Source organism: Cinclus cinclus, chromosome 9, assembly GCF_963662255.1.
Source record: "Cinclus cinclus chromosome 9, bCinCin1.1, whole genome shotgun sequence".
NCBI classification, from domain to species: Eukaryota; Metazoa; Chordata; class Aves; order Passeriformes; family Cinclidae; genus Cinclus; species Cinclus cinclus.
In genome coordinates, this window is record NC_085054.1 from 20,166,621 (window position 1) to 20,189,719 (window position 23,099).

The 23,099-nt window shown below is 39.9% G+C and overlaps 1 protein-coding gene across 2 annotated transcripts in view; it reads right to left on the bottom strand.

Moving 5' to 3' along the window:
- SNX4 (sorting nexin 4) overlaps positions 1-22,735 on the bottom strand; it is a 32,581-nt gene extending 9,846 nt beyond the window's left edge. The window contains exons 1-9 of one of the 2 annotated variants that reach the window (XM_062498170.1): positions 22,577-22,735; positions 21,472-21,587; positions 12,943-13,081; positions 12,716-12,865; positions 11,609-11,656; positions 7,524-7,579; positions 2,959-3,031; positions 1,554-1,615; positions 21-86 (exon numbers count right to left, since the gene is read on the bottom strand). In XM_062498170.1, the coding sequence (XP_062354154.1) occupies positions 21-86; positions 1,554-1,615; positions 2,959-3,031; positions 7,524-7,579; positions 11,609-11,656; positions 12,716-12,865; positions 12,943-13,081; positions 21,472-21,587; positions 22,577-22,699 (833 nt within the window). In that variant the 5' untranslated portion in view covers positions 22,700-22,735. Of the gene's footprint in view, positions 1-20; positions 87-1,553; positions 1,616-2,958; positions 3,032-7,523; positions 7,580-11,608; positions 11,657-12,715; positions 12,866-12,942; positions 13,082-21,471; positions 21,588-22,570 lie in introns of both variants that reach the window. The other variant, XM_062498169.1, reaches the window with a different exon arrangement.
- Between the last annotated feature and the right edge of the window lie 364 nt (positions 22,736-23,099).

Sequence of the window (23,099 nt, forward strand, 5' to 3'; positions counted from 1 at the left end):
GATATTCAGTCAGTACTTACACATCCATGTGGTGGCCAGCACTCTGCAACCCATCCCCCATCTCCTTCTCTATTGCACTCCACTCACTGTAGCAAAAACAAATGAGAAACAACATCACACATGAAGGGTAAGGGAAGTTAATAAGCTGCATCCTGTATATAGTTTCCTTCCAGGTGACACCTGAATGGAAACTGCCTCAACATTAGACTTGGTCAAACTGGTTTTCTTCTTTAAGGAACAGCACTGACAGTGTGATGAGGCCATTTATGGCACTCTGTAAAACAATTGTTTCTAAACTCATCATCACAAATATTGTTAGTTTGGGATGGGTTTTGAGCATAATCTTGTCTAAAGAGCTGAAACTCAATTTAAAACAAAATCAAACAAACAAAACCAAAACACCAAGCACTTAATATAAACAGGACAATGACAATGGTGAACTTTCTCAAATAAATTTTTGGCTCACCAAGAATATACTAAGCTTTCCAGACTTACAGGATAGAAAATAGAAGCCTCTCATTCCAAAAACTAAAGGGTGTGATTTGACTTTTGTAAGCATTTTACTTCTCCTGAAACTATTTGATGCATGTAGCTTTATGTTTTCATACTAGACTCCTGTTTAGTTCTAGTCATAATAAAAATTCCAACTTGCAATTATCTCAACTACCTATTTACATGAGAGATATTATTTCTATAAAGAAAGAAACAGAGCTACAAAGAAGATAGCAAGAGACTTGTTCTGGACATCCTAGCATGTACTCTGCCATTTTAATTGTGTTCTCGGCTTTGGAGAAACCCTGAGAGTTCTTAGTTATAAGAATTACACTCAGAACTCTTTTTACAAGGGAAAAAGAGGTTCTCATTATATTTCACATAACTTATGTGTAATGCATCTATTCTTTCAGTATTTCATAAACATTCTACTCTGCTGATGTTGATATTTGTTTGTCTTTGTGTTATTACAGAACTACACCTAATTTCATTTTAAAACCCCCAATGAGAAAGACATCTGCAATCCATTAACCCAGAGAATTAAATTTAGCACTTGAATAGTGTGTAGAAGCAGGAGGTTTCCCTTAACCAGAAGTTTAGATTCTTGAATTCTCCAGTGAGATGGAAAACTTGAGCATGCAATTCCCTCATATAAATCAAAAAAAAATTGGCAAATTCACTTCTAAAAGCCACTAAAAAATTGGATAGATACAATTGTTGATTTTTATCCATTAAAAGAACCTAGAAACTTTTTTAGAGACAACTGCATGAAGAATAGTGAGTTACTTTCTGAAGAAATAAAATGCCAATGCAGCAGCAGAAGGCCCAGAGGTCTGGAACACAAAGCAAAGCTGTAGTCTTCCACTAGAGACTGAGCTCAGCAGGTCCAGAGATCTCGGCAGGCAGCACAGAAATCTCATTAGCACTGCAATACAGAGCTTTTCAAGATAGACAATGAAGTGTTTCAGATATGCTTTTAAAAAGCATAACAACACAACCAAGAAATTCCCTTCTCTTTCCCCATAACTATGTAAGTATTTAGAAACTGGATGAACTCTCACCTGAATACTCTTCCATAGTTGCCATGGACTTTATAGACACCATAAAGCCGGTCTGCTACCCTCTAAAACATTTCAGAGACAGGTTTTAGTCATCAACATTAAGTGCAATTGCTTTGTGAAAACTCACATTCATACTCCAAGCTAAAGCCAGTTTAAAGACAGTTTTTGATAACCAAATATAAGGCATTCTTTATCTGAATAATGTCAAATTTATACACACACTTGTTTAAAGTCTGAAGTCCATCTTGACATCAATACTGTAGGGAAACCTTCAGTAAAATTCTAACAGGTGACTTGATTTTTCCAACCAGCTGAGTGAACTGAGGGAAAGGAAATGAGCTATCCATTGCAGAACTCATTGGTTGAGCTAGAGGTCATTTCAGCTGTTCGGAGCGCCAATACCTGCTGCAGCCAGCACTACAATGCTGACAAACTCTCAGAAGAAAAGACATGTGTACACTCTGAAGTGTGAGCTGTAATCCAGATAATGCCCTTGGAAGAGTAATGTACCAATGAATGAGAGTGAAGTTCTGCAAGAGTTGCTACTGTTACTATTATGTCTGTCACAACAGTAGTAAAAAAGGAAACACAAACAAATTGCCCAGATCACATACACACAACCCTGACAAAACGGGACTGTCTGTAGAACACCACTCGTGAGAGTGATTAATTCTCTCAAGAACCTGAATTTAGCAGAACAATCAATTAATGTCCTCTCTGCTGCACAGGTCCATTGAAAATTAAATCCCCGTTGAACATACTAAAAAGAAGTATCATGCTCTCATTATTGGAATTGTAATCTCCTATTTCCTTTCTGTGCCTTTAAAAAAATAACAACCTTCCACTCTCAACCCACAGAGTATCTTATTGCATTACATAATTGTTGTTATCATTAGAAAGACTATTATTCACTGCAGATCAATGAACAAGCCCAAAAAATAAAAAAGGAAAAAAAAACCCCACATACTGGGAAGCATAAAGGATTTATACTACAAGCTCAGGAAAACAATGTATTATATGTCTGACCAGAAAACTGTGTTTTGAGGCCCTTCCCAAATCAAACATCCAGCAAAAGCGACTTGTCTGCTGAGTAGAGAGAAGCAGAAGCCTCAATCCCCTTTAAAACACCTCCCTGTGATACGTGACTGTCACAGGACAGGGCAGATTAGCAATGTGCATTGTCAAACCCAACCATCATATCTGGAACTCCTTCCCCCTCCCAAATCCGTACAAACTCAGTGCCCTCACCTCTTGCTGTCTCCTGCTCCACACTCCAGAGACACACTCCCTCAGGCAAAACTGCCCTTATTCTAGAACACATATACCACTTCTCTTCACTAAACAAGAAATACTGCCTTATAAATAAATCATACTATTTGTCACGACACACATGGGAAATACTTACAGCTCTGACTCGCAGAAGGTGTGATATGACAGACTGCAGTTCATCGCTGTAGTGTTTTAGCTCAGTAAATCTCCTGGGAGCAGGAAACAGATAGTACATCATTAGCCATCATGAAAGCAAGCTTTCACAGCATGCACAATAGAGCCACAACCCTGCGGCCAGCAACACGGAGCCTGGATTGTGTTGGAGTGGAATTAGCTGAAGACTCCTAAAGAAGTGACTGCTGAGTTTAATTTCCCAAAAGTGAACAAACATCCCAACACTTGCGTGACTGCTGTTTTTTTAAAAGCAAATGTTGAAGGCTCAGATCAAATTAGGAGATAAAATTTTATGAAACAAGAGTATTTAGCTGAAGTTATTACATCACTCTTTTGTTGTTAGGGCTTTTTAATGGGATTTACACAAGCAAGGGTTAGTGAATACAAAAGCTTCAAAGAAATACAAAGCCAAAATCTGCTGAAACATATTTCTCAATAAAAGCATTTTTACTTTTCTGACCTGACAAAGATACTTCACTTTCAAGCTGCCTCTATCTAGTTTTGGGCACAGCTTTTCAGGGGCTCAAGGAAGCATTCACAATTTCATTTCCCCTAAGGCTAATCTGTACAGTAACTGTAACATGTGAAATCCTATTGAGACTTGTACCTGCACAGGAGCCATGTATGGCTGAAAGCCATCAAATCACTACATCTCAACAAGGTACCAGAAAGGGAAGCCATTGCACATGACATGTGCACACTGCTGGCTTGCCACTTCTGGAGAACAGGCATTTTATCAGCCAGCCCAGTCAGGCTTTAGAGGCAATTTAAGCTGATAACTTTAGCTCTTGCTAAATAACAAAGGTGAATCGTGTGCCACAGCTTTGCTAGTGACAGGTAACCAATTAAACCACAGCAACAGCCTCTTCTGTACACATAAACCCTCCCTACTCACAACCTACTTTGGTACACAAGAATGTATTTATTTAATCCAGATGGGAAGCCAGAAACAGCTTTAACTAAATTACTAAACAATGATCTGAAAATAAACATAGAAGAATGTAACTAGAATTAAGGAATGGGAGACTGAGATTAGTGTTCCAGGTTGATGTTCAAGAATAAAAAAACCCCTCATCCCTCCTCCCACTCCAGGCACACAGTCAGGCTTTGTATTTCAGAATAGCTTGTACCCAAGAGGTTTTACTGAAATGAGTCGGGTCACTTGTTTTGGGTGACCAAGTATGAAATTCCAGGGTTTTTCATTTAACACCTCTCTCTCCCCTGCCAGGAAGTCTTCCCCTAAAATGTTCCCATCCTTACATTCAGGAAGTAAAAGCTTTATTATGACTTATAATATTTTTGATTTCCAAGAAGCATTTTTTTATAGTATTATGACACACACAGGGTTAAAGTACATAAAAAGATTTAAAAGTTAGCAGAGAAGCTGTATGGGGAAAAAGAAATGTAGTCACTGATCTGCACAGCGGGATTTAGAGAGCAATCTTTTCAGTTTACACTTTATAAAATATGCACCAGGGCTGCATGTCAGACAGCTGCAGACACGTACAGTGAAGATATTTGAAATAATTGAACTAAAAACAAAAGATTAAAAAGCATGCCTGCAGCTCAGGAAGACTCCCCTTTCCACTCCAGAAATTTATAATGGAAAATTTTATTTATCCTGTTTTGCCACAAGAAATCTTTTAGGAATGATGTACTCCCAGAAGGCAAGAGTCAGGAACCTAGGAAGACTTTCAGTATCCTGGCCTCCAGCAGCAATACATCTTTTCTCAGACCAATTCTTCCTCAATTAAAAAAATTTTTAAAAATTACTACTTCAGAATCAAGCTGCCTTCTATTTTGTCTCACAAAAGCATAACCCAAAGTGCTGATATTTTTTTCCCAGTCTTCTGAGAAGGTTAAAATTCTTATTAATATAATTTTCTAAAACTGTTTTTAAGAGACTGGTGGTGTTGCAGATCAAAAGTTTATTTCTCAAGTATTTCCTTAAGTCCTACTCATTGCTCATGTAAAAAAAAAAAGTTACATAATTATCAAGTAATTTCCAAACAGAGCTCAGTGAAGCACACAAAAGGATGTTTACTTTCCAGTGTATCCTAACAGTAGAAGTATGAAACAAGATATAGTTTTGGCACACAGTAACCGAGGCTTTTTTAACTAGAACTTTTCTCTTAGTTTTACTGGTCCGGCAACATTAGCAACAGTATAGATACTTAACTGAGCTATTAAAGAGAATTTGAGACACAAATGAAGAACTGATTGGGTCACATTGGTGTGGGAACACCAGGTCTCTCAAAAATACCTTTTATGATATTGGCAAAAAAAAAGTCCTTTACAACAGACAGCATTTCAGTGCAAGTTATTTACTTTTTGCATTTTACTCAGCAGTAATCCTCCCTGCATCAGGGCAGGCAGTGCCATTGTCCTGCTTTGTGAAGAGAGATACTACAAGAACAGAACACTTCACTAAAAAACAAGGCACTTGTCCAAATAACCAGAAAAAAAAAAAAACAGAGAGCTACTTAAAAAAAAAAAAATAAAGCCTGCCTTAGGAAAGGCTTTAGTATTTTCTAAAGAAATCTTCCACCAAAACCCAAAACCTATGGTTTTGATTAAACCCAGAAAGAGAAAGGATAAGTGAATGAGGCCAAATCAGAGCAGTTTGCAGTAGAAACGGATTTACCTCTGAGTACCAGAATACCATATTTTTATCACCATTCACTTCCACCACTGAAACTATAAACTGCTTCCCACAGAAGAAGGTTTAGTTTCCAGTCTACATTTGACCTTGAAGAGCAGCCTTGTTTCAGCTGCATGAAACTCCTCACATTGCCAAGCTGACGGGTGCAGCTCCATGGCAATCCCAACCTGGAGCCACAGCTATTTCTCACCTGAACCTCTCCTGGCCCAGCAGCCTGAAAGCCTACACTCCACACAGCAGTCACACCTTTTGTTTCAGCAAGGTGAGCTTGCTAAATGACTTCACCAGTCAGCCACACAAAAGCACCAAAGGTAAAGCAGAGGGGCCAGGCATCACATTCCAGGCAGCTCAAGCACCAGTGCGCTGGGCAGAGCCAGGCACTGTGCCTCCTGTTAGAGACACACATGCCACAGAAAAAGGCAAACAAACAACAACTTCTGCTCATCAGTTATTTATTAAACAATTTGTATCCCCAAGTGCCATTTGGAAGTTATGCAGCTGGCAGAATACAACAGAAAACATGTGCCATCTCTCAAGCGCTGTGAAGGAACACACACTTGAGGAGGATTTTTGTTACAAGCCCTTTCCTCATGTTTTCCTTGTATTAACCCTTTTTCTGCTTTTTAACAAGCTACTTCTCACAACATCTTTGCTTTCTGAAACATTGTTACCTCAAAAGATAACAAAGATGCTCCTTAAACAATCTTGCCCACCTGTGCCTACAGTCAGACTTCTGGCAGTTTACCTGCTGTGAGAGCAGGAAAAGGTAACTCCTGCTGGCCACAGAGGAAGATGACTGAGGATGAAGCATTCAAACAAGGGACCATTTTCACCTGCAGATACAGAGAATTGCTGTCTTCTGATCTCATTCATAAATGTTATCCTTTATATTAAACCCTGGCTAAAAGTTTCCTGGCTGCCACAGAAGGCCCTAAAAACAAGCACAATAAAAAAGGAGGGACTGGACCAATTCACAGGTTTAGTCTATGAAAAGGTTCAGAAAGGTATATATGTACCCTGTAACATCCTTAACACAATACCCACAGATTCTATGGAACGGACAACAGAAAGCAGTGAGGCACAGGGGCTCTTCCCAGGGAACAACTCCTGGTGCCACTGCTGGACAGTAAGTGCACCCACAAGGGAACTTGGCACCGGTATCCACAGCCAGTGGATGGCAAGCAGCAACATCTCTCAGCCCCATCGCTGCACACTGATGCTTCTAAACCACTGCAGAAGTAGAAACTCCCATTTTACCCTTCCCACATCACCAAGGCTGTGATGAACCTCCCACTATATACACTAACAATTCTGAGCAGTTTTTCTATCCAGCAGATTGCTCAGTGCCTGTCCCAGAGCTCTGTAAACTGCAACAGAGCCGAACTGACCTCTGGACTTCCAAAAGCATCTGTGAAAATTGGCAGCTTGGAAAGAACTATGAACTGCAACACCAGGGTGTGTGCATCCAGAGCTGCACACTAGCAGACTTCTGGAAAGACCTACTATCAATCTGTATTCTGTTCATGCTTGGAAAGGTTTCTTGAAAACAAATATTAAGAGCTTCTTTTTCGAAGTCTGGTTTTGACGGCTTTTTTTTTTTAGTCCCTTCATTTTAGTCTAGCTAAAATGAAATACTCGTTTTACATAAAGTGATGGAATTTTTCTGAATGCTTCCTGCTTCTGGAGGCAGGATTTATCAAATGTTTTCACACTAGTTCTTTACTGGGCTTCTGTTAAGATCTGAAGTGCAGAAAGATAATTTTTCTTTCAAGAATTTATACTAAAGAGATAGAATATTCTGTCATCTGAAGTTATAGTTGTAACTGAAATAGGGAAAGGGAGGGAAGAAGGATGTGGAATCTTACTTGTCTGGGTTTTTCACTCTGAATGTTGCATTAAGAGCTTTTAATCTGGAATCTGCCTGAAAAAGGGGAAAAAAAGCTTTGTTAATTTAATGCAATTAAATTTCAGTGACAAAAAGTCTCAGCCTTCTGGCAGCACCATTACTAAAATGTCCTGCCTTCATGGCATATTTAAATCTTCAAACATTGAACAAGTTGACACCAGCTGCCCTGAATGTCAGATATTTTTATTTAAAAGTCAAAAAACTATGCTATTTTTGTGAATATGATGTAAACAGTAACCACTAAAATAAAGCTGGTATAATCCAAGTCCCACAGAAATAGTCCTCTCTTAAAATGCTGCACAAATCATGGAGTTAAGATACACAACCTCACATTCTTTTTAGATGAAGCAATTAGGTAACTTAAGACCATATGGACAAGCTATTTTATATTTCTCAAACCAAGTAAAATCAGTGGTAGTGTGACCTCTATATGCTCTTTATTACCAGGAACAGTTCCCCAGTGAAATCAAAATCTTATACACGTTGTTCTCTTACTTTTTATGACTTGCTTTACAGAAAATATGTAATTTGTATATCAGAATAGAGCCCTTTTTAATGCAATGTTCTTCTATATAGTAGAGCATATATAAATCTCTACAGAATAAAATTCAATACCTAATTAAAAAGGTAACTGACTGCTCTAGTTTTTGAGATGTTGGTTTACCAATTACTGCCACAGAAGTATTGAACATTTCTAAGGAGATGGAGGGGTTTATTCCAGTTTATTGAATATTAAACTGTGCAATGAGAATTTACTCCTACTAAGACACAGATGAGAGATCCCAGCCTCATCCATAAGGTCCACATCACTACAACTCTTCATTCCTACAAATGCATTTTACACACAGCTCACTCAGGGCTCATCTATACTAAAGAAAAATGCCAATTGTGGGTAAATGGCTGGAGTTTACTTCTGATCAAAACATCCTTCTCTTCAGTAAAAGGAAAATAAAACAGCACACCTTGCAAGGTGTATAGATTTCCTATAGTGTACTCCTTCAGCTAACAGGCTGGGCCACAGCTGCAAGCAGTAAGTTACTTCAGCAGTATTTGTTAGTGCTGGTATATGACAAAATATTTTGTGTCCTGTTACAGAAAACTCAGAGCCTGAAGAGTTATTTTGAATTTGTCAGTGAAAGGAACACAGTGTCTTCCCAAAACAAGAACAGAGTCTGTCCTTTAGGGGCCTTGCAATAACCTCTACAGATAAAACAGGAACAGTCTGAGACTTTTACCTCCCACTACATTTAGGCTGAGCAGAAGATACCCCATACATAGCCTAGAGTAAAGGAGACTCAGGGCAAACCTTACTGCTCTTCACAATTACCTGAAATAAGGCTGTAGTGAGGTAGAGGTTGGTCTCTTCTCCCACATAACAAGCAGTAGGACAAGATGAACCAGCCTCAAGTTGCTTCAGGGGAAGTTCAGATTGGATGCTAGGAAAAATTTCTTTACCAAAAGGATTGTCAAACACAGGAACAGACTGCCCACGGAAGTGATGAAGTCACCATCCCTCGATGTGTTTAAAAGATATGTTGATGTGGCACTCAGGGACATGGCTTAGTGGTGGCAGAGTCAGGTTAAATGTAGCTGTTTTTCCAATGACCATACCACCAAAACAAAGTAATATCCACAAACCAAAAGGTAAGGGAACAAAATCCTCCAGACTAAGACTGAGTGACACTGAGAAAAAGCAGGTTCATTGTCACCACGGCATGTGACACTTCTCTAAGAAAACCTTGTAAAGGGAAGAAAAGGCAGCATGGGGAAGCATGTCCCAGATAGCACAAGGAACACAAAACTGCAGGAGCTTCAAGTCCCCAGCCTATATGCTTATTCAGAGCACTTCTGAGGCTTGTATAGTCTTGGATCTCCACTGCCATACCCCAACAAATCAATACACAAGCCAGTTACGTTTTGGGTTGCTCACACACACCTGCAGGTACTCCTCACACATCCTCTCACAGTACAAACACCATCTACATACACTGGTATTATCAGAGTCCTTCCCTCTGAGCACTTATTTCCCAAAACCCTGTATTTAAGTTGAAACAGCAAGCACCAAAGCCATTTGAGTCTGTTGGGGCAGCAGGCACATCCAACAGCTTTACACTTGGGAAGGACAACTTTCTACCCTACAGTTACAGGGCAGGTTTTGTCCCAGGCACGCGTAGTGCTCTGAAGGAAGAGTTCAGTAGGTTCATATGAGCACTGTCAGGCAGGAAGCACGATCCTGAAAATGCTCAACCATCTCAGTAGGGCTATTTCCTTTTTGCCATTTGCAGCACAGTAACACTCACACACCACTTTTGAGCATTTACACCAGATTTAGGCTTCTAGAGGAACATCTGTCCAGTCTTAAAAGTGATTTAAGAGTAACATGCACAAGTATTTTAGAGATGAACCACCCATCAAATGAGGTACAGCTGAGGAGTTTTCAGAGAGTTAACATCTACTATGATCCCATAATCATTTATGTAAACTAAGGAAAGATGGGAATTTTCTCTTTCCTACAGGAAGGGTTAAAAATCCCAAATGACAAATCCGTTAAATTAAAAATCCCTTTAAAATTAAGTGCTGGGGTTGGGAAGGAGTAAAGGTATGAATTAATGATACAGCTGACAGAATAAATAAAGTCTCCAACATCAACATTCAGCTATAGCGTGCTACACTGCATTAACACCCAATTTAAAGTTTAGTTAGACAGTTCAAACCCTCTCAGACAAAAAAAACACATCCTGCTTAAATGCAGCAGAGGCAGCAGAAACAAACAAATGGTCTAATTCCAGTCTAAAACATGCACTGAATAGAGGTTTTCCTTCCAGTGTAGTGCTAAATATTGAGAGTTTACACTTCAGATGCACAATAAAAGGAAGATTCTTTTTACTGGGCTTTTGAAAAAGTTATTTTTCTTTCCTAAGGAAACTGTAACTGTGAAAGGGAAAACATACACAAATCTAGAGGGAAAACAAGACTTGCTCATCTCTCATTTACTCTCATTTAATCTAAAATGTGGTTTCAGGGAGGCAAATATTCTCAGCATTCTGCTATGAGTTTTCTTCCATAAACACACCACTGTGTGCTCACTTGAACACACCCTGCCAGTACAAACTTTCTGAACTCCTATGAGTGTATGAGTGTATGCAGCTTCAGAGCTTTACATTGTTTGCATTATGAATACAAGTAGTATGCAAACTCAACCGTGATGGAAGAGAATTATTGTCAACTTAAGTTACCAACAGTAAGTGTCAGTATCAAAGCCCCTTGGACACTGAGGATAAGAGCACCAGGGATTTTCTTTAGCTCTCACTATTTAGAATAATTCTTCATAATCCACCTAGCTTTCAGTTGTGATTTCATGAGAGCAGATCACATTACAATGAAACAAAAAGCTCAGTATTTGTCCCCATGCAGTAATTCTTCCAAACACAGCCCAGCAATCTATCAGCTTCTCAGATTCTTGACCTGTACAGACACATGACCTCGGATCATTTATTCCTGCAAGTCTTCCACCAGTTTACCCAGCCATGAACTCGCTGATGTCAATGAAGATAGTATTACTTCGAGACACATTCTGTTAAACACTTAAGGGCACCAAATCAGTCTGCCTCAGTCCCTTTCACCAACTGCTCCTTGCAAAGAAGTCCTACAATTCAGACCTCTTTGCTTACCTTTTTTTGACATCTTGCACCTCTTACCAGACTAAATCTGACACTCACCTTTAAAAATGCTAAACTAAAGAGAAAACAAAAAAAAACCCCACTACTCTGGCCTCAAGTTCATTACTTTTAAATTTATAAGGATCATACTTCTACGTTACCAGCAGAATTACATAGGCATGCAACAAGCCTGCTAGTGAACTTAACTGTAATCCTACCTATCACATGCCAAGAACATCACTGTTTATTGTAATAAAAAGTATTGATAAAGCAATGCATTTAACTCATTCTTACAGCAAGCATCCTTTCATAAATAGCCTAAAACATGTTTGCTGGAATACGCCTGTGTCACAGCAATCATGAGACAAACAACTGCAGTAATTACCTTCAACTGAAATCCAGTCTCATTCACCATTTCTTTCCATCCACCTTCCTAAAAATACAGAAGAATGTTCAGTTAGAGTGATTTAAGAATGCTGCAGCTTTTGCAAGTCCCTGTGAGACCCTATATCAAAAGGGCTTCTCCAGTATGCCTGGCTTCTGCCTCAGTTACCCTCCCCATGTCTTTTCAAGAATCTGGGTTAAGAAAAAAACAATCATTATCTTGTGTTTACATACTAATCTCCCCATAAAACCCCTCTTCTCTCCTCCTCTTCTCACCATTACCTCAATCTATCAGCTGGGAGCAGGAGCCACACTGCTTTGTCTAAAGAATAGCTAACATATTTTGCCTCTGAGATTACCAGCATCTCCGAGGACCTTTGCAGCTCAAGGCAGAGAGCAGACAGGTGACAACAGTTTGCAGGGCACATGCCATCACCTGGCTCAGGTGTACTGGCCAGTTTTCCACTGTTTTTAGCTCCCATACATTGGTTCACCCACATACTGTACTGTGGCAAACATAGCTGCTCAGTCCAGTACTTGGGAATCTCTCATCAAAGCACAGAAAAAAGAACTATCCACCATCTCTTGAAGTTGAAAGCACAGAATGCAATGCTTAAGCTGACAATTGGACCACAACTTTTGTGACAATATATTGTAGCAGTTTTGGACCACAACACATGAATGGATCATGATCCAAACCATAAGGCTAAAGAAACCATGAATATCCAAAAGGCAAATTGGAAGCCAGTGCTGTCCCTGCAGTCAGCAGTATAGCACAGTAACTGGTTCAGCTTTAGTCCTATGGAAGAGCTCCCAACCAAAATGCATTAAGTTCCCAATAGGCAGTTCCAAAGAGATGGAAATTCTCTCTTAGGAGCCTTACAACTTGAATGGAAAAAAGTCATAAAGTAGATTAGAAGCTCAACTGTACAACTGCAGGCTGCTTTCAAGCAGCTTTTAGCTGGACAAGCCTTTTACACCTCAAGTTTATCAACACTATCTTTCCTCCTGACACAGAACAAGTTATGGGTCAATAGAAAAGATCAAAAGGACATTATTTTAATTAAATAATAACTAAATCATGAATTTAGAAATAACTTTACTATACCTGCATTAAAAATGCATAAAAGATCTTGTCTTGGCAAAGAACAGGATGTGAAGCCACACGTAACAAGAAGTTTTCCAGACCAATTCTTCTTCTTTCCACAAAATCTGGATCCATATTATCTGCTGATAGCTTATGCCAAACAAAGTCAGCCTAGTTAAACAGAAGAGTGTCAACAGTACATTAAAAAACAAACAAAACAAAGCAGGCAACAGTTGCAGTTTCCTTACCCTTTTTTCTGGCAAAGGTGGAACAACAATATGTGGGTAGGTAACTGACAAGTAATTTCTCAACAACTCAAATTCACTGTAACGTCGCCACAGGGACTCCACTGGGGCACATTGTCCTTCACTCTGGGACTCAACAGCTCTGAAAGATAAAGCAGCAAATTTGAACATTAGTGAGCTATCACCTACTCCCTCAAAAGCCATCAGAGCAATTACACGGAAGGCTCCAATAATAGTAGTGATTACTGCATGACTTGCCCATAACCTAAAGCAACCTTAATTAATTTCATGTCTATATACTTGATTTAAAAATATTTATAATTTCTGCCCGATAGCACTCAAATTTGGTAGGAACACAGGAAAAGTCAATGCACTTACACATCAAAAACAAATAGGTAGGTCACAATCAAGTGAAGAGACATGTGACTTCATGCACACCATTACAGAAATAGCCCTATTTCTCTTGGAACAGTGTTAGGTTCAAAGTCAGTAAAATTTCATGAGTACCTGAAGGATACAGAATATTGTAAGAAATTTACTATTCAGGGGGAAAGTCTTCAGAGGATAAAATCTGTCCTGCATATAAGAGTTGATACAGTTAAAAATAAAACTTTAAAAATATTAAGACATTTTAAAGGATATTTTCAGAAAAAAGAGTAAATTTCCAAGTACTTCAAATTTTCTTTTTTTGTTCAAAGTGACACATTTTTATATTTAAGGACTAAAAAGTAGCTAGAGCAAGCAGGTACAAAATTGATGTGACTGAAAAATTCATTGAAGACTTAAAACCAACATGACCTAGTAAGATACTAAAAGATTTTATGTTACTATAAATGGAGAAATCATTTAATATTGTAGGATTGGAAAGTAATACAAAAACTTTACAAGAAAAATAATTTTTCATACAAGACATTCAAAGCAACAGAAATACTTTGCAATATCATAAAATAAGCATTAGGTAGTAACACTTCCAGCAGTTAGCATATGCCAGAAAAAACACAGAGAGAGAATTCACACAATGCACTTAACAGAAAACAGTGATGTCTATATCCTCTTTAGTCTTCATTTAAGTGACTAATTAGCACATAAAGCACTGGCATAAACCTACATGGAACAGTACTGACTTAAGTTTGGAAGGGACCTCTGCATGTCTGTGATCCAACTCCCCTGCTCAAAGCAGGATGTTCTGAGCAACATCCACCTGGGTTTTGAGTAACTGCAAGGACTGAGACTCTACCGCTACACTGAGCAACCCACTCCCATGTTTGACAAACCTCATAATAAAGAGATTTTCTTACTTGTAAATGGAATTTCCCATGTCTGAATTTATGGGCACTGCCTTTTGCCCTCTCTCAGCATCACAGGAGGAGCCTGATTGCATCATTTTTCCCTCCCCACTAGGTACTCATCCACAACTGCTAAAATCAGCTGTCTCATACACAGGCTGAACAATCCCATCTCTCCCAGCCTCTCCCTGTGGGTCAGAAATCCAAGCCCATAATCATCCTCACAGCCCTTCACTGGACTTGCTTCAGTAAGTTCACATCCTTCTGGTGCTGGAGAACTCAGAACTGGGAACAATAAATTATGAACTACAAATAGTTACTTATGTAATACTTCATAGAAGAGAGTGTTACATTATTTTTTTCCAGCAAAAGTCAGGCTTTACAGTTCTTGAATTCATAAGAACTTTCTGAAGTTTTAAAACATCTAAGTAGTACACAGATTATTGATAATTTTTTAAGTTACTCTTAATCTACAAGGTCAGATTTCTAACGATTTTACGGAAATGAAACAATCTCACTCCAAAGCAGCCCAAATTATTTGATACATTTAAACAAAATACAAGGTGCCTCTATTTGTGAACTCTCATTAGAGAGGAACAGTCTTGCTATATGCTTTGGTTTAGTTACATCTTAAGGTGGAACAATTTCATACAGAAGAAAGCAAAAGATTTTTTTTTAACTTAGTAAGGTGGAACAACTTTTATGTTGCTACCCGTTTCTTGGGAAAAGGATATTTATTACAGGTGACTGAATTTGTAGGAGAAAAGAAACTTCACAATTAAGAAGTAAAAAAAAAAGATAAATTCATAGCATTTAACACAAACTGCTGCAGATTAAAATTATTTGAGAGTGCCTCGAGAAAAAGGGAAGCACACTGCTGACAGCCACTATTCACACTGCCAGCATCCCACAGAATTCTTCTCTATTAGAATATTTTAATTCAAGGAAGCTGCACTTGTAAATACTGACTTCTGAAGAGGGTAAACTCAGCCTAGCCTGGGCCAACAGGCTGTTCAGCATTCCTCCCCACACTAACTGCTGCACCATCTAATTCTCACAAGAAGACTTCAGCTCAAAGCAGGTATCTAGTCATTGGACTATTGATGAGTAAGAGGTAAATTTGAATAGATAAGAAATTGAGCTGATATGCCTCAAATGATTAATTGTTTAGTCAAAAGCTGAAGGCACAAACATTACTTTCCTAGAGGAGGAACTCCCAGCGGGGTTTGGTAAACAATCTGGCCATTCAAGACACTCACATAAAAATACTTCAGAGTTACAGATCCTTTTTATCTTCAGCTTCAGCAGCCTACCAAACAGCTGCACGGACTTACAACCATGGGATTCAAAACTTCCACATGGGTTACTGTCAACCCTTAAGGAAGTCTGCTACCATCAATACATTATAGTGTTATGGGGACCCTGCCTGAGAACAGGCTGCACAAACATGGATAGGGAGACAACAAAAACACAGGTCAGGATTGCCCTGAGAACCCAGCCACATCCCAGGAGGACACATCTGTGCTGCAGATACAGATGCTGCTGTGCCAGCCTTCTGACAGGAGAATGATCCACTTTAAATCATGCTTATAATGCTCTGTAATTGTTTTACAGAGTTAATTAGAAATAAGGAGCAGCAAAGGCCATGCTGAGCCTTAACTGTGGGGAAAAAAACAAAAAAACCAAACAAAAAACCTTTTCTGGACATGTCTGCTTATCAGCTTTGTATTTGCTACAATTAGTAAGAACCCAACAGTAATTAAAAGAAAAATAGTAGTAACGTCGCAGTCCACACACATTAAGCAGAAAACTAAATATTAATCATAAATTATAAAAGGTCATTTGGGAGCATAATACTTCAGCAGGAAAAGACAACAGCTTTATACAGAAGACTAGTCCTACATCAGCACAATCCACTACCGTGTTACTCTAACTTTTATGCCTACACAGGGCCTCAAGAACTCCAGGAGGAAGGAAGGAAGGAAGCAGACTGCCAGACCAGTTCATACCACTCATTGCATCTACCATGCCCACAATGAAGACACTAAGGAAGTTTACTACATCTAAAGCCTACTGTCAATTTATTCTGACAAAGCAGATCTGTGGACAACAGATAGACTTCCCCCAGTTTCAGTTGATCAAGCTTTACAACCTTTGTGAGGGATACAAAAACCTCACACTATACCCTGAAGAAAAAGATTAAATTACTACCAGAGAATCTTGAAGGTCAAACCTGCCTGTGTAGTTTAGTCTTTCTTAACTAGACAGCATCTGATACAACCACTTGACTGTAGTGTGTTAAGCAGGCTGACATTATTCTCATCTCAGATCATACTTGTTTCCTTTATTCTAACACACATTTATTCTCAGTGTCTCTGAACTGCAAACAATGTCTTTTACAGCTGCTTTTATCTTCATCAGGAGAGCACCTATGTAACACCTAACAAAGAAGCCATGCTTCTTTATTTAATTGATTTGAATACACTGAAGACGTTTTGAAATTATTCGTATCAATTGCAGATTTCCCCTTACACCCAGGCTTAAAATAAACCCCCAGGCTGCTCTCTCCAGGGCACACAATGCTGCAGAGTTGGGTAAAGGAGGGGAGCAGCAAAGCTCTTTGCAAAGCTGTGGTGGGAAAGCACTGCACAGCCCTCAGTTAGGAGCCTGTGTCACTACCACGACCTTTTAAATGAGGTAATAAGAGTTTGAAACTGCATGGATGGATTTAGGACAGGCAACCAAGATGAGAGATTTTTTTTTTAATCACACCAAAAATGTCTCCACCTGGTTACATATGAGGTCATAAAATATCACCAATTACAAGAGCATTTCCTCCCCAGGAATACCATTTCAGAAAGGAAGTAGAAATCCACAAAGGTACTCATTACACTTAATACATTCACTACCATCTAATTTTTTAGACCACGTTATGAACTCCCCCATTAAATGCAAACATTGCAGACCAGTTTCAATTAGGATTATAATTGCTTGTTGACATTCAGTCGAACTTCTCAATTTGTTTTGGTTCTAAAAACACAATATAATACTTGTACAGTCTTCAGGCAGGAAAACCATATGTTTCCCCTTTAAGTACACTTTTAACAATGCAAGTTATTCATCGAACGAACCAACCTGCCTGAGAAAATTAAAAAGACAAAATTGAAACCTTCAGCTTTTACATTTATAACTGATGTTATCATAACCAATTTAAAGATTACATTACTCCATGTCTCATTTATTTGCTTTAATTCAAAGTGTCAATGTGAAAACTTTAGTCCATCTAATTAACCTCTTCTCACTTCCCATTTAAAAGTAATTATCTTAAATGAGCCATTAAATAATTCTGAATGCAATAAAAAGACAAATGGCTGTGAACTACTAAATCAGACAAGAAGGAAAGACACAGGTTTATTTCCTTGTAAAAGCAATCACCTCTTCAATGGCAGAAACAATAACTTTGCTTTCAACCTTTCACCTGCCAGTGTACAAGAAGTGACACTTCCACTCCCTGTAGTGGGCAAGGTTCACTCCCTGTGCACAGGAACACCATTTCAGAGGGATAGGCAACATTTTCCAACAGCTATTTAGAAATAATCTGTGTTCAGGCCTCTCAGACAGATGATGTCTAATAATTGCTCTTCTACCTGGCAAGCTGTATGACAAGGAGGCATTTCTCTTGCCAGAAGATTCTTCACAGCCAGGTGATTCTTTGGGTTTTTTTATACTGCCACCCAGTTTACTGTAGTTAACTAAAACATACATTTGTCAGGAAGATGAATGATTCATAGTATCAATCAAGTAAAAACAGAAAACTAAGTTCTCAAATCCTGTCTTCTTTCACCTCCCAGTTCTCCCCTGCTTAAAGCTCAAGCTGAATTTAGACTTTTCCCCTCACACCTCCTTTAGAGTACTTTGGACAAGTTCTGATTCCCATTGTTCTTTACTGCTCTATCAGGAGACAACATCCCTCTGTGGGCATTCATCCTGTGCCTCTTCTCAGGAAACCCACACCTAGGCTTTTCACCTAGCCCAGTCTGAAACAGGAAACGTTGAGAAGGGTACTAAATAAAAGGTAACAAAGGAAAAACTCCTGAAATTCCACAATGCAGCACTGCTATCACTGAACTGTGGCCTGGCAAGCTACTGATTTCCAAGTTCATTTCTCTCACAGAAATTTCCTTTACAAGTTCTCACACTTTGGGTGGGCAATCCAAGGTCTTAACAGAGAAGCAGGTAACACTCGTATCACAATTTAACTAGTGGAAAACTTTCCAAATACTGAAAACAGAAATAAGACTAGTAACTTCCCAGGCATACTGCAAGAGTAAAAAGGAAATAAAATGAGTCCCCTTGTCAAATTACTGCAAGAGGAAGTGAAGAGTAGTGGGGCTGGAAACCAGGGATCCTGCTATTAAGTGGTCAGATACCAGGCTGCACAAACTTGTGGGGCTTTTTCCTAAAGCCACATTTAAAAGAGAACAAAAAAAAAAAAATACATGCTAGTCATCATACTGTTTAACCAGGAAGGCCAGGATAGAAATCTTGTAGTCAGCAGGGATGAAAGAAAAATTAACTAAATGGAAGTGTCCTACTACTACAGAAATAATTGTCTACGTTAAAGGAGACCAAGAAAACAAAAAGGCATTCCCTGTATGTCCTGCAATTAAAAGTGCAATACCACAGAGCACTTTAGAGGTGCTCTGCTTCTGATTAACTTTCACTCTGTCATGAAAAATAACAGGTACAAAGTCAGGTGTCAGACTCGGGTTTACTCTACCTGAGTTCTTGTAATTTCATGCAGACTCTGATACAAGTCACAGCTGCCTAAAATTCTAACAAACTAGTCTGGATTTAAGTAAGATCCTGGATGTTTTCTAGTTCCTGTATAGAATGCTGAGCACATCTCAAGAAGGAATATTTAGCTACACATCTTAAAGAATTTTTACTTGCTTTAATGCCATTTCCCACAAACAGGTAGAAGTGACCTCTGTTCTCACAGGGAGAATACAAAAATGGATTTATTTTTAAATAACTGTGTAGTTTAACAGAAGCTGTGAAACAAATTGATATCATGACTAATTGAATGGAAATAGCTCATCATAAAAAAATTGAACTAGCTAATGCAGAAAGGTCTAAAGGAAGAAGATGCTTTCAGGAAACACAACCCTTGGAATTTGCCAATGCTCTGCAGTATACAGCAATGGAGTTTTTGTCTCAAAAAATATATCTATATCAAAGCATAAGATCATATGAATAAAAGAATCAACAAAAGACAAAAATATGAGCATTGTAATAAATCTTTTCATTTAAAAAGAAAAAGTAAGTAACACCATCACTTGCATTTTGAAAACATTTTCACCAGCACCAGTGAAACTTATGTGTTAAAGGTTTAAGCACTCAGCTTCTGCTCTATAATAAATATACCATGGTTGTAATTGTATCCATCTTGTGTCTCTTATTCACCCAGATAGAATTCCTCAATTCAAACTGAAATTAAAACCTAGATAGTAGTAATGGCAGAACCCCAGTTCCCATAAATATAGTGCAACTATTATTAAGTGGTCTTCCCTTTATATTACTATAAACAATTTTATTCTTCCAGCTACAAAATATCTTATTACTCACAAATTACTGTGAAGACCACCTACAGCTACAGGCTCAGGAGGAAGCACATTTAATAGCCACCAATTACATTTATGCAAGAAATTTTGCCTTCTCAGCAAAAGGAATAGAGAACCTATTTTATTAGATATGTGACAAACCCACATTTTCAATTGCTCTGTGACAAACATGTAATTGGTCTTGGTATTTGCTGACCACAGAGCAAAATCAATCTTAATGAAAGAACACAATCTGGCCAGCAAAGTAGACTTTTGCCACTATGAAAGAACAAGTGGGAAAGACTAGTGGGAATAACTCTAAAGTAATGCAAGGATGACTGGAAAAGGAGATACAGTCAGCATGTTTTAGGGCTGCATAAATCTGCCCCCAGAGTATACTTCATATCACAGTTAGGCCCCAATGACTCAAATTTTCTTCTCTTTTCCTTCAGAAATATCATTACAATAAAAATAACACTACTCACATGAGAAGGTGTGATCTTTAATATCAATACACTGTAAAAGTATTTTTAAGCATCTGAGCAACTGTCAAAGAGTTACAATATTTGAAAAATATATGTCTATTTTGGATTTTGTTCTTTAAGTTTGGCAAAAATATAGTAGACTTATCCCAGCAGGCCTGCAGTCAGTGTGACTGGTGTGTCCATCAGCAAAACAAGCTAAGAAGCCTTTTAACTAGCAGATAGAAGGCTTATGTGACAGTATTACAATTTGAACTCTTCAGAGCCTTTGCAAAATGCAACTGCATTCTCTCAGAAGCTTTTTGTTGTAGAGCAGATAATTCCAAAGGCAGGGCCCAAAGGTGAAAACTAGTAATAAAAAGAAGAGCTAAACAAAACTCATAACAAAAGTCTCATTTTGAAATTCTTTCTTCAGCTGAGTAACATGATCCCACATAATAGGAGTCATCTGTTATTGTTTGGGAAGCAAGGATAAGTTATAAGAGATTTTAAAGTCACTCAATACTTGAAATTTTGTTTTTGTTGTACTGAGAATGTTTACCATACCAGTAGTACTAATCTTGTTAACACAAGAAGACTGAGAGCAGCAAGTTCCCCAGTGAAAGTTCAAGCTAGTACGAAGAAAGGAAATAGTTAACTAACTCTAACCCTTAAACCATCTACAAGGAGTATGTGGTAATCAGATCAAGCAAAACACTCCAAATATAAGCTGAGCAATAAATTTTGACCACATGACATAAGTCACGAGACTTCACTTTCTTGCCATCTCTAGCAAGCCGAACAGTTACTTTAGACCTCTCTCACATAAAATCTCACAAATACATGTATACATTTGTCCAACTTACGCCCAAGAAATAACCAGGCAGGTGCTGACACCATTTTAATGCAACAACCTTCAAACACACATCTTTCCACCTAGCTCCAAATGAAGATTTACAGTACATAGTTATACAATACCAGCACTAGTACGGAACTGGAGATCAGCTGCCAAATTTTCACAGGGAAAGACCCTCCAGAGTAGGTTGATAACCACATAACAAAGCACAAAACAGCTAAATCCTCTCATCAACTGTCCCCGATTATTTTGAGGGGTGGAAGGAGGGAAAATCTGTTTAGAATGGCGCATCCATGTACTCTAGAGACTGAGCTCTCATCACCCACCTAGTCTCAATGAGGTAAGCAGTGTATGTTTCTTGTATGTTCATGGCATTCCTCCCAGTCCGTTTTTCAGCTTCTGAAACCGTGATTTCCATTTTCTTTGCCAAACAGTCTTCCATCTTTTAAGAAGAAGAAAATAAAGATTCATGTAACATTAACCACACAAGGCAAAGGCTACTAACCTTGCATCCCTTTCTCCCACACCACATTTGTTCAAATAAGACAGGTCTCTGTGGGATAAAGGCTTTGACAGGGCTTTGCTTTATACCTATGTTCTGGATCATATTTGCAAGTGAAAACTGGAAACCTGCTTTAGGGGGGAAAACAGAAAAGTCAACAAACTGACAACTTCAGGTACCACAACCCACCCTGAGCCAGGAGGATACAGAAACGAGAAATATTTTTCCTTACAGATAACAAAGTAACCTTTTCTTAAAAAACAAAACACACTAACCCCAGTACTTTCTATACAAACACTTCCCAGCTACCAGTGAATTCCTCCTCAGGACACCGGGGACACATGTAGCCACCTCTTCCCTTTCACAGGAAACACAATATATCAGGACCAAGACGTTTTTGTTTTAATCTCTCAGAGGAGGATCGTTATCTTTTACACACTGGGCGCCAGAAATCAGTAAGGACTACACACCCATCATGGAAAGGAAGAGCTGCACTGAGCAGGGAGGGGGTGTCACTTGTGAAATTAAGGGGGGAGGGGGAGACAAAAACATAATTGATAATAATAAACAATAATCTGACATTAGGGACTAGGACAGAGGACGCACAAAGCTTTTTAACAGCGGCCAGGACGGGGCTGCAAAGAGAACCTCGCAGCTCCGAGGGTCATGATGCACGGCTCTGCCCCCTGCTCCACCGAGCAGAGCTCGGCCCCAGGCAGCGGAGGAAGGGCTCGTCCCACCTGTAGCCCCTTCCCGCCGCGACGGGCAGCGCCAGGCGAGCGCCCGGCCCCGGCCCCCCCGAGCCCCGCCGCCCTCCCCGGCCGGCCCGGGCAGCGCGCTCAGGAAAGCCCGGTGCTCTCCCGGCGGAGCAGGCCGTGAGCCCGGGGAGGGGGACGCTGCCCCTCCGCCACCGCCCTCCTCACCCTCACCGCGGCCAAGCGCTGCATCGGGGGCAGGAGGGCGCCGTCGTTTTCTTCCTCCTCGTCTTCTTCCTCCTCCTCTTCCTCCTCCTCCGGGCGGCTGTCGCTCGGCTCGGGCTCGGTGCTCTCCATGGGGCTCGGGGGCTCGGCCGCGGCGCTCCGCGCAGGCGCTGAGCGGGCTCCGGGCAAACCGCGGCCGGTCCTAGAGCCGGGCCGGGCCGGGCCGGGCCGGGGTGTGTCCGCGGGGCGAACCGAGCTGGCCCCGGCCCCGGCCCTCGCCACCCTCAGCCGCCGCCCGTGCCCATGGGGGGGCTCGATCCGGGGGTGCTGAGGGCGTCCTGCCCTCCCTGGTGCCCAAAAGGGGCTCGTTCGTGCCCCTGGGCACGGACACCCCTCGCTGCGACTCTGCTCCGCTCGCCCACTGGCAGCCTCGAGCCTCCTGTCCCTGTCTGGGACAAAGCTTCCTCCGGCCCCTCGCCCGCACTCTTACGGCTACAAATGTTTATTTCTAAAATTTGTTTGTGTCGTTGTT